Genomic DNA, 13,246 nt, shown 5'->3' on the forward strand with positions numbered 1-13,246 from the left:
ATAAAATTATTTATAAAATCATAAAAAAGTATAAAATTTAAAGTTTTAAATTATAAAAAAAAAATGAAAAGGCTCATGTGTTATTTCCCTAGCTGCAACCTCAGTTATGGTCAACAAAAATGGACAATTTAGATAAATTTTATAGAATGAAAGACTACTTACTGTGGACCGCCAAAGAAGAGATCAAAGTCCCTGAACTCAAGGCGAACCCTCTGGCCAGGACTACCCAGGAAGAGATAGGAGCAGACCAGGTCCTTGGGATATGTCCCCGGGTAAGTTGGAGAAAGGATGTTACCAGTACGTCGCACAGAAGCCTGAATCGTGTAAGAACAGGGTATGTGTGGTGCTGCAGTCCCAATCTGGTACTCAGCTAGAATTAAATAAATAAATCAAATACATATCCCTTCTAGAACCAAGGTCTTTCATCATTATGATTCGTAATTTTAACAGTGTTAGTACAAAAATTGGATCTAGTTAGTACTAAATTCTTATTGATTTTATTTGGGTTTAGAAAATCCACCAAAAATTATATTCCTGAAAATGTTAAACCCACAGGTTTTGGTTTTGAATCATACTTTTAACAAACACACACTTATCATTGAAGAGCCCATGGGAAGAATGATTTTGGTCACAAAACTGCAAACAGAGAAAATTAAAGTTTAAGGTTTTAGTTTTTATTACGTAATAAAATTTTACAATTCTGTGGTTATAATAAGTTTATTTTAAAACCTTAAAAATTGATGGATAAAAATTTTTCTTTCTCGCAAGAAATTAATGGTCCACCCATTTGCTGAAAAAACAAAACTATTAATAATGGACTCTTAACCAATTAAACTGCTAAAAGCTGTAGGCAATGTTTGAACAAAATTTTAAATCTTTTTAATATTGTATTAAAATTAAATTATTTGTTTACATGGCTATCTTTCTCAAAATCAGAGTCTAAAAATGTTCTTAATTTTGTTTTAAAATTCCACAATAAATCAACTTCCATATCTCATTAAGAATATATGTGCCACATAGTCACTAAACCTGCCAATATGAAAAAGAAAAATATCTCCAGCCTAGATGTAGAAAATAAAAGTTTAGTGGTTTGTTCTGTGAGAAAGTAGTCTATAAGAAGTGAACTTTTCTCAACATCATAGGAAATTCAGCTATGAAAAACAAAGTTGGACAGAGTCCATTTCTCCTAGCATAAAAAAGTCCTGGAATGAATAATTTTGTGGAGTTTATTTTTAATACAAATATCCTTTTAGTTCGAATACACATAATTTTATTCTCAGTTTATTTTTTTCTACAAGCTAGATTTAACACTAAAAAAAGAACATAAAAAATATATGGAATTATTTTTTTTTTTTTTTTTTTATGGGGTGCTTATTTAAAATGAAACCTTTTTCTTGGGAATTTTTCCCTTTTTCCTCACTTTCTTTTGTGTACTAGAAGTACTAGTATTTTCTGAGAGCAATGGCTCTGAAACAAATTGTATTGTATGTTATGTGTATGGATATTACATAGATTATTTATGCTATTATTATATTATGTCATTTGTAACTAAAAACATATCCGTTTTATGACTTTTTATGTCATTTATAGATGTATTAATTGAAAGAGATGAGAAGATGACAATTTATGTTAATTTTGATAGTTTAAGATAATTCTTGATAATTAATATGGTAATTTGTAATAAGGATGATTTATGATAATGATAGTTGATATCCGATTCATTATAAATTTATGTTAAAAAATCAGATAGTGTTTATGAATTCAATGGTTTCGTTAATATTTTACTCAATTAGAATCCTAGGTCCTGAAGGGTTTTCGAATTACAGCACATTTTCACATGATCTCTCTATGTCAGGGACACTCCTCAAAGATATAAATCAATATGAAAAGTACTTTACCGAGTTGACTCTTAAGTGAATCTCTCTTTGTTATCACAGGTGGTCAAGGGTCAACTGATAGTGACAAGTTAACATTATACTCTTTATAACCAACTAACATTATTTTATGGATCCAATTAACATTATGTTATGTTATTATGTGGTTAGTGGTTTGTCACCTATATTGTTTAAATTTGTTTTGCCTATTCACCTGGTACTTTGAGATCTCAAAGAAATTTCTAACTTCAAATGATGCAACAAAAGTTACATTATTCTTGATTTTTTTTTTATAGAGAGATATATTCATAAAATTGAGTGTTTTTTGTGTTGTCGCTTTTCTCTCACTTGAGGGATGCCTGCCTTAAATTACCTCATGGTTAGACCAGAGTTGACTAAATAAGAAAATTAATTTTTTAAAGCTTTTTTTTAAATAAATTTCGTGAGATATTGATGAGCTTCTTAACTTGATAAATCTATTTCCTTTTGTATTAGAGACTTAGCGTTACTAAATATAGACGAAGACAAAAGCCGTGATGATGGGGTAAAAGCTTCGAAGAGCCGACAATGGAAGATGGACAATGAATGAGCCGATACAGAGAGCTAACCTTAGTTTGATTAATGAATTGTCTTCATTAGATATGATGCCCGCTTAGTCGCTAGGAATCATCGATTCTCGTTTTACTTCATCAATTCAGACATTATCCTCTGATATTCCGCTAGCATAATCTCCCCTTCCTTTTGCAATGGACTTAGCTAGAAAAAGTATAAGCCCCTCACATTAGAAGAAGGTCCTTTAAAAAAAATGATTGTAGAGAAGAATCCTAAATTTCACAATTACTATTATTATTATTTTTTAAAAATAACAGTAACCTAATTAATTAAATTTACAGTAACCTAGAACTATTACTATTTCTTGTTTTTTTTAAAAAAATGCAATAATGCTTAATTTTAGCATTATAAATGCCTACTGTTATTGATAAACTCAAGTTTTTCCTTTTTATTCAATATTAAAAAGTGGATAATGCTCCCCAGAAAAAAAATAAATTGTGCACAAGTTATAATATAATTTTTTTTTTTTTTTTAATTTCAGCTCAAAACAAGAAAATTAAAAAAAAAAAACACGTTTTTGTACGATGATCAAGGTTTTGCCTCAGATATGCTTAGTTTAAGAAAAGGTTTATCCACACAGTAGGAATTCATGTGGGCTTTAAATTTTTTTAAAAATTTATTTATTGATATTTACAACTGTCACGTACGTGACTGTGTGATTACAACTGTACGTAAATACATCAAGTAAATTTGAGGAAATCATAATGGTATGGTACAAACATGTAGAGAAACTACCCATTGGAAGCACTCTAAAAACATTTTTACAATATAAGGTCTCGAGGACATCTTCTTTTCAGACGCCTCGGAGGATTGTCCGGAATAAAAGAGGAAGCAAGATTAGGGAGTTTGTAATGGAAGAATTGATATCTGGTTCGAGCTAGATCGGTTACAAATGGAACATTAAGGTCTTTGTGGATGACTTTATTTGTGACAAAGTAGGGAGCATTTAGGATTTTATGAAGGATTTTGGATTGTAAGGATTGGATACTAGAGGAATTCGAAGGTTTAGTGGAGCCCCAAAGCTCAACGCCGTATGTCCAGATAGGCCTTATAATTGTCATGTAAATCAGTCTTTTGTAATGAATTGGAAGTTTGGACCGTTTGTCTAGTAAGTGCTGTAATAGTCGAAATCCACGTGCTGTTTCCTGTCTTGTGTGAGGATTCCAGGTTAATCGTTTGTCCAGATGGAGTCCAAGGTAGCGGATCTGTTCAACAGGGGTAAGGGCAACATTATTGAAGTATACTGTAGGGCAGTCAGTAGATTTATGACGTAGGGTAAAGGTAATTTGATGGGATTTGTCGGAATTTATTTTAATCCTCCAATTACGACACCATTCTTCGAGGACTGTGATATGGCATTGTAGAGTTTGGGATGCAATTAAAGGGTTATTATTAACTGCGAGCACACATGTGTCATCGCCATATGTGGTGAGGATAGTGTTAGGATTGGTTGGAATGTCAGCTGTATAGACGGTGTAGAGGATGGGACCGAGGATACTACCTTGAGGAACACCAGCGGACTGAGAATAGAGGGATGATTAGGAACCATTGTGGTTTACTTTAAATAATCTGTCAGTGAGAAAGGAACGAATAATGAGAAAGTATGTAAAAGGTAGGAATTTACGGAGTTTGTAAAGCAGTCCCAGGTGCCAGACTCAATCAAAAGCCTGTTCTAAAAAAGACGTCGAAAAAGACTCCCGTGCAGTACATTCCACGCTCTAAAGAAGACGTGACAACGTCCGCCACAGGATGACATTGCTGGATAGTGGAATGAGAGGTTCGGAATCTAAATTGGTGATCTGGTATTATATGATAGGAATCAAGGATGGAGTATAAGCGTTTCAAAATGTGTTTTTCGAGGATTTTTCCCATGATAGGTAATAGAGAGATAGGACGGTAGGAGGATTGGTATTTTGCTGGCTTATGGGGGTTTTACATTTAAAATATTTCTTCTTCAAATATACATAATTAGTTGTAATCCTACAACTTAAGTTCCAAAGGGTTTTATTTGTTAAGACTTTAGTATATTTCTTTTCAGGAATTTATTTACACCCTTTATCCACTTCTTTATTCTTTATAACACCTGAACAATGCCAAGTTCTTATTAATTTGTGGTCATACGTAATTTTAAATTGAAAATAATTTTATTTATTCAAAAATGAATTTAAGTTCTATTTTTTTTTTTTATTAAAAAGCATTTTTCATTAATGCTGTTTTCAAAAAATATTTTGCCTTTTAAATTGCACTTTTTTCTTTTTGTCCGTCTGAAAATCCAAATTTCAGTGCACTGCAATTAGTAAAAAAATAGTAATTTAATTCCTTTAAATAGTAAATATATTTTTAAAAAATGAAACTAAAATTTCTATATCTCTGGAATAAAAAAGTAATGTAGAAAGTATGTATCTTACACATAGAAACTCAGTTATATTTTGTTTAAATTTAAAAAATACTGATTAGATCTGCTAAAAAGTTCTATAAGCTCCAAGTTTTAAAATTTCATATTTTATTTTATTTTTTGTTAAAACACGATATTAAGGAAATGATTAGGGTTGACGAATTTACAGGTGTTTCTATTTATTTGACAATTTCTGGCCAGTTCCCACATGTTTTATGCTAAGTTGTTGAGGAAAACCGGGATATTCGCCCTCGTCAAGTCGGACCTCCCTCGTCTGATGGAGGAGGAGAATTATCCCTTCTTCAGGGAGTTCATCTACGGGGGGAAGGAGGTGGTCGGCCCGAAGCACTTTACGTTAGGGAGGGCTCAACTACCCGAAATCGGCGAGCCACCAATACAAGAAGATTAAGGTGAAGAAGCAGACGCAGACTGTGACCAGGCAATCATCAGGCAAGCATGGATGCAACACGAGTGTCATTTGATTTGTTTTTAAAAACAGACTCTCAACGGGTCGGCAATAAATTCAGGCCAACGTGTTCTAGTCAATCCAAATAACTCAACTACATGCTTGCGCGTGCGCGGATTGGTCGTAGTTTGGAAAACGTGTAGAGGCACCTTTAGATTGTGTTATTTGGATTGACATTGGTATTTGGTGGGGGAACAAGTTCGGCAAGTGAGCTTCATGGTCTTTTTTGCCATCCCCTGGCGGCAACCACAATTTCCGCCGCGTACTAACCAAGGTGGGTGTCTCAAGATTAATTTTTCGGGACCACCGAAAAATAAATATTAACTGCCCCAGGTGGGAATCGAACCCACAACGTTGTGACCCAAGCGCTATGGAACCTACGCCCCAACCCGCACGGCCGCCACATCCCTGTTATTTGGATTAGTTGATGTCTATGAATAGTTCTGACATATTGGAGGATGAAGGATGGTTGTCTACAGGGTTCTATATAAATCTTACAATGGTGGGGAGTCAAGTTTTCATTTCATGGTACTGTTACAGAAATAAAAAGTCGATCTTCCTGGCTGGATTCGAACTAACGTCGTTGCAATCACGAGGTCTTGGAGCTCTTACTTCGCCTGCCACAAACTGCTCACTTTCTTTATTACCTAGCATTTGGAGTTATTTTCGATTTGTGGCAAGTGTTGAACATGTGTTTAATAGGCTACACAGCTCCACTCTACCCTGACCTTTCTCTTTCTAATATATGCATTTATTTAAAAGGCAGGAGTGAAATTGGTTGCACCGGCCCGGTCTGCCGTGCATTCATATTATGGTTTTATAAATTTTATCATGTGAAATATACATGCATCTTTGAGTGAGTGCTTGGTAGTTCGAAGATGAAACTCATACCGTCTGTTTTAACAAAACCTTGAAAAATCGTCTGAAATGTGTATCATCAAATACAAAATATTAGTGCACATACATTGAAGTAATATATGTAATATTATAAAAGTAATTAAATTTAATTACTATTACTTACAGTCATTGATGAAGGCGTATCTCCCCTTGAACAGCTCTGGTGTCGTGTAGTTCTTGTCCGTATAAAAGCTAAGGGCGAGGGCCCGGTAGAGGGATATTCTTCTTCGGGGAGGGATTGGGCCGCAGAACCGACCTGTAGGGGGTAGCACAGCTGTTAAGTATGTGCACGTAGTGCGTCTATTGTATGAAATTTAAGCTTATACATATACTATATTTATATTTGGTAGGAATACATATGTTCAGTACATAGATTATCATATTAGATATATTTACGACATATTAGGTATTTCTGAAACAGTTACCAATTTGACTTCACATTCCTTCCTAAAACAAAAAAAAGAGGAAAAAGAAAGAGAAAATAATTATTTTCCGTTAATTAATTCAGCCGTTTAACTGTAATATATATTTTTATATCGATAACTGAATCATAGAAATAAAAAATACACAAAGTTAAGTGAATCGCCTATTAAATAAGAGGGAGAGAGCTGCTCATTTTTTGATTGAGTCATATACATTTGAAAATACATTTTTGTATTTTAAAATGGCCAACCTACACTCATGTCCAACTTGGTCCAATATGTTCCTGCAAAATCGATTTTTGACGAGTAGTTTGATCGGTATATCATTGTCAATTATCATTAGATGTGGAGAGAAACATTAGAAGAAAATTTTTGCCAATCTATATTTGGCCAGGTTGTAGGAGAGTGGCCCTACCTTTAATGCATTATTCTGGGACTAGGAAGAGCTTTTGACAAATATCAATGAATCTTTATTTTATAAATATTTATTTCTCTAGTCTTATTACTTCGATAAAAAAGTGAAAAATTGATGTTTTTGTGATACTTATCACGAGATTCTGAACTTATCACTGTAAAATCACAAAATATCAAATATAGTTCATTTGTCTAAAAAATTTTAAGAACTATGAATATGGTTATATTTTTATGATTTTTGTGGCTCTGAAAGTTTTTTTTTTCCAAGTCCCATGTGTGCGTGTGGTTGATATCACTGAATAATTGGAAAACGGGTTAAGGAGACCTCTTTTTCTGCATAGAGAATGCATTCGATGAGGGATTGAGGCATAAGATATTTTGGGATTCGGGGGATTAATCGATATCAATCGAATGGCTATGGGATTCACCAGATTATTGAGTCAAGAGTATGTCGGTTAGTAGTCCGTGTCTATCACTGTGTATGTGTGTCTGTCACCTTTGTGGCTGAATGTTATAAATTACAGGGAATCTTAATCTTTCAACGAATATAATCTCACCAGGAGTGTCCATAAGGCCACAAACTCCAGGAGGTCGATTGCCCTCTCTCATTCTTCCCAAACAAATCACCTCCCGTTCATATAAAAAATGTGTGCCCAAAAATTTTGATGGCGTAACTTGCGCCATGCATTCCCCTTCTGGACTCACATGATCCTTTCTCTACTTATTCTTGTTCAAAAATTAAACATTACATAGTTCAAATTCCCAACTTGTGTCTGAACTTTTTTTTTCAATATCCTTCTTGAGTTATCAGTTTCTATTCAATGATTGTGTCTAAGAATTTATTTTTAGAACTGAGTTGTAAATTAAAGGTGACTAAAGTAACCAGTATTAGATTTCTTTCTATAAACGTAAATATTTGCAGTTATTATTTTTTTTTAAATGTCTACCTCCTATAATTAGTTAGAATAAAAGATCTGAGACGGTCTTTCAGAAAAACAAAAACACCTGAGTGACAGTGATTAGTGAATACAAATAGAATGCGTAGTCTGTTCTCCACTAATCGTAATAAAATGGCGTTCCAGTGAAAAGAGAGTTGGTAAATATTCAGAGGTGGCAGTGATGGATTCCCTCCATTATAGGCCTTTTTACTTGCCCATTTTCTCCTCATCCACATTGTCCTCGTGTTTGGCATTAATCTGTTTTCTTATTCTTCTTCGGTGTGGATCAGTCCTGAATTTGATATCCCGTTTGAGGCAAACATCATCACTTCCCCTCCGGTATTCAGATTTGTTACGAATTTTATGAAAAATTAAAAATTCTTACTTATATTGAACAATTTTGGTAACATTCACATAAGAACATAAAAAAAGGCCTACAAAAATAGTTTTGGGAATTTAACGATACTAATGAGAAAATCTTTGAATGACTTAATCAAATTTATTTATAATATGATATTATGTACGATGACTAAGTAATGGCTGTTATTGCATTTATGTACATGAGCACGTAATTTCTCCCAGGATTATAAAATAATTTAATAGTAGTACAAAGAAATTAAAAATATTCGCATGATATTGAATAAATCAAAAGAAACGAAATGTCTTAGTTCTAGAAGACGCAAATGCGGCCGGCTTAAGCAGTGAACCCCTTGAAATGATTCAGGAGAGGGACTGATTTCGCTTTGGAAAGAGACACTCTCCTGTCTTGCTTTCGGTTGCAAGGAATGTTTCACAACATATATTTTGGCAAAAGTTAATTTAAGTTTCAATCCTTGTGCAAGTTGTTTAATTTTAATGTTTTAAACTTGTGGCCACTGGACCTCCTCACTTAAATCAGATTTATTTCTTGTCCTTTTGTAAAATTCTTTACTATTATTATCCTAAAAGAAAAATAAATACAACTTTTTTGTCTCTATTTGGAGTCTTTCTCCCAGTTTGAATGAAATACAAGTATGCTAGGTTAATTAAAATGAATTAAAAATAATGCCAAAAGAACTTTTGATAACGATTTTCATTATCTCAAAGTTTTTCACATAAGTAATGGAATAATATTCATTTAAATTACTTCACCAATTTTTTACACTATTATGATTTGGAAATCAAAAATAATTATTATGAAATAATTCTTGGTAATACTGCATAATAATGCATTTTTATTTCTATATAACCTTCACCTTTAAGTCTTTATTTACTTTTTTACATTATTTTATTTTTAATAAAGGCTAGCATTAATTTATGGAGATGTTACAACCTAATTTACATTTTATTGATGCGAATTTAAAAAGGTTTTTAGTAAATTAAAATTTTATTTTTTTCAATTTTAAGAAGATTTTTACACGTACAATTTCACTCGAGTAATGATATAGGCATGCCAGTAATGCAAATAATTTATAAGGCTATTCTATGAGTAATTTCGAGGAGAGTTATGGGAAAATTCCCTTGATTTTATTTGCTTCCCTCTTCTGCCATAACCGTTTTAGGAGACTTTTACTATTTTGCGTTCTATATTTTACATTATGTTATTTTGCCTATTACTGAAATGACGTTTTAGATACACATTGAATATCGTAAACAAACAAAAGATTGCAAACGGTAAAAAGTATAATGTTTTTATAAATTAATTAAGCGGTATTCATATATTTAATTCATACTTCTTTAGTTGTACTCTGGTAATTTTCAAGTTTACGGTATTTTTAAACTGGTTCAAATAAATTTATTTTCTGAAAAATTGAGGGAAATTTCTTTCGAATGGAGAGTATTTGCCTAAAAATAATGCTCCTTCAACGATTTTGAAAAATCTCTATTTAAACATGCCTCAATGAAGTTAAAGTTAGTTTTTTCCTCTAGTATTTAGATGCATTGGAAAATGTTCGAGAAGGCAAAATATGGTGACCGTGAAGTCCTTTGGTGCAATTCTAGAATATCAATTTTAAATTATAATTTTCCTGCAGATTTTAGTATAAAAAATTATATGTTGGCGAGAAGAATCTGCGAAAAACATTCCCAGTATTGTTAGTAGTCGAATATTTCTAAAACAAAAAACTCAGTATTTAAAATGTATATATTTTTAATTTGAAGCTAATTGAGACAAAAATCTTTAAATCGAAATTTTTTCAAAATTCTTGGAGAGACATATATATATATTTTTTTTTTTTTGCAAATAATTTACATAAATATGAATACTTTTCATATTTAAAAAGTCTTTATCTCTTCAATGTTTCTAAAATATTTTCTTCTGGTCTAGGATAAAACATAAATTTTCTCAATGTCTGTTTTCTTTATGGTATTCACTATTCAAAGAGAGTGATAATCTGTCAATGAGGTAGATCGTTTGTGATACAAATGACTTCTTTTTAAAAATATGGCTTCTCACTTAAAGGCCCTTATGATTTAAGGCTAGCATAACATCTGTCCTCAAAGACTTTAGAGATCATTAATCATATTTCAAGCTACTATCGATGTGGTGCAATTCTTTCACTATCAACATTATCATGAAGGGCGGTCTGTAACTGTTCGTATGTTAAAAGATTTTTCCGCTCTAACTATTATTCTTTCTATGGTTTGGGATCCTCAAGGTATCCCATAACGTATATTTAACGTTCCTCCAGTCAAGTAAGACGAAATATTCAATATAAATGCAATATAGGCGATACAATATAAAAAAAGAGGTTTTATACATTTTTTGTGCATTAGGGAATTTTACATAAATTTCAAACATTTAATAATTACGCTATGAATGAAGCAGATGGGTTATTTTAAGTCAGTAGAACATATGGAACACGTCACAGTATTTAAATATATAAAAAGAAGAATTGTAATTTTGCTGATGAGATAATTTAACTAAGGAATGTAGTATAGCAGCAGCGCCCTAAATTACACGATAAATACTTTGACCGCGGGGGCTACCCTGGACAATCACGATGTTTTCTATTAATATTTTCTATTCATTTTATTTTAATAAGCATTAGGTAATGTTAAAATGTGATAGTTAGCCAAATAAAGTTTGGGTAGCTGTTTTTAACTATAAAGAGTATGCCACTAAATCTATGTATGCTAACAGCTTTTATGCATGAATTAGAACTCTAAAACATTTTTGTATATCACCACATTTTCTATAAAACATTTAAATTCAAATCCGCACCGCTACAACCCATTAAGGGGCAGTACGTCGTAAGGAAATACTATTATAGACGAATGGCAAGGAAGTGATTTGGTAAACATCACTATAAAACATATAGATAACGTGAAATAATCCAAAACAATGGAAAAAATTTTTTTTTAAATAAAAAACTTTTGAAAATATACAAAATGTTTTTGCAATTGTGTGGGTATAAAAAAAGAACACATAACTAAATAAATTTATATACTTAAGAATATACATTTCAATACATTCAATAATAATAATATTTGAGTGTAAATATTCTTAAAGGCGACAGAACCCAGAACGATTGTAGCTTGTTGATGCTAGGAATATACTAAACACGGTTCGGGACAATCCAAGGTGAAAGAGAGAAGTTAGAGCTCTTCCTACAAACACAAGCTAGAAAAGTGACCTCCTTTGGCGAAAATGTGTCATCAACCGCGTTTATTGTGTTATAGAATGAAACTTCATTTAACTTAATGATTGATGATAGATATCATCCACACGAGCTATTTTTCATTTCAATACATCGATTCATTTCTTAAAAATTGATGTCTTGGACGAAGGGTGAGAGGGGTATCTGAACGCAAACTAATTATTCTGTCACCGAGTTCTAACGATCACTTTTGACTTTCAAACTGTCAGGAGCATGCACAGTAAGGGTTTTTTCATGCCAAAATTGGTGAACTAGTCGATGGACCATAGCTGATACATAAAATCTATTGTGTTCGACTAAACTCAGCCTAGAAGACCCACATCACATGCTGCATTAAACATGGCTGAAAACTTAAGTAACCGTGAAACTGGGTCAGGGTTTTATGGTTAAAGGTAGTTGAGAGAGCGGAATATATACTTCAAATAACAAGAAAAATCGTCTCAAAACATTTTCTGAAACTATTTGATGAAAAGATGTAATATGATAGATCGAAATGTAACAATCATATATGCAATAAATAAACAATACCTGCAAAAAATAAATGTAATTTAAAATGGGTAAACAGCAGAGCTCTTTCATTTATTTTCCCCATATTTTTTTTTTTTGGAAAAATTTTGTAAAGTATTTAATTGTTTCATTAATGCACCAATCTACGGAAATTCAACCCCACTTTTGTGGTATTGTTCAGCCTATAAAACAATCCTATTTTCAACTTATTTTAGCTCATTTGATGCTAAAGGGGCCGCTGGAGGTGTCCAAATTTAGTGGGTGAAAAAATATAAAAACATATTTATAAGATATTCCCAAAAGTTCTAGGGGTTCTGTAATGAATATAAAATGGAATCCCACTCCTCCGCTGATACTGTACTAAGGCCTTATTATGTTCTCGAAAAATTCTATAACCATATTAGATTAAAATTTATCATCTAGAATTAGATGAGGTGATTTTATCTAATTCTAGATGAGAAGAAATATAGCTATCAACTATATTTCTTCTCATCTAGAATTAGATGAGGAATCGTTTTTCTTTCTATTTCACAATGTGAATATAACTAATATTCTGATTAGCTAATTTAATTTTAGTTCTATGAAAGTCGTTTTCAATAATTTAAATATTTTATTTCTATAGCAACGTTTCTCGCCACGTTTCATCAGCGCTAAATGAGAACAAGATACTATCATTGTAAAATATGATAAGATTAAAAGAATGCTCATAGAAAATTATATAAAAAAGACTGAAGTAAACCAAAAGCATATAAAATTAAATGAACAGATTAATTAATAGTAACAACTACAGTAATGTATGATAGAATTAAAAATGTACCATTGTAATAGTAAGTAGAGAAAAAAATAGAAGTAGCAATATACGAGGATCATAAATAAAAGTAATTAAATAGACAAATTATTTTTAAAAATATATATTCTATTCACCTTCCTGAATGAAGTAACTTTATCTATACCCTTGATATTTTCTTCCATTATATCCATTTATTTCATCACTTTTGCCTTCATCAATTTTACCTTCTGTTCATCATATTTGTCACCACTTCTGATAATTATTTTTCGCTAATTATTACTCCAATGGTACAT

The 13,246-nt window shown here is 31.9% G+C and overlaps 1 protein-coding gene across 4 annotated transcripts in view; it reads right to left on the reverse strand.

The window, feature by feature from the left end:
• Positions 1-13,246, reverse strand: part of LOC106683558 (cubilin) — a 285,361-nt gene that overhangs the window by 25,300 nt on the left and 246,815 nt on the right. For all 4 annotated transcript variants that reach the window (XM_067048435.1, XM_067048436.1, XM_067048434.1 and 1 more), the window contains 2 exons: positions 6,369-6,500; positions 163-370 (listed from right to left, as the gene is read on the reverse strand). In XM_067048435.1, coding sequence (XP_066904536.1) covers positions 163-370; positions 6,369-6,500 — 340 coding nt within the window. The remainder of the gene's footprint in view (positions 1-162; positions 371-6,368; positions 6,501-13,246) is intronic.

Source organism: Halyomorpha halys, unplaced genomic scaffold (assembly GCF_000696795.3).
Source record: "Halyomorpha halys isolate HHAL.00 unplaced genomic scaffold, Hhal_1.1 Scaffold494.1, whole genome shotgun sequence".
NCBI classification, from domain to species: domain Eukaryota; kingdom Metazoa; phylum Arthropoda; class Insecta; order Hemiptera; family Pentatomidae; genus Halyomorpha; species Halyomorpha halys.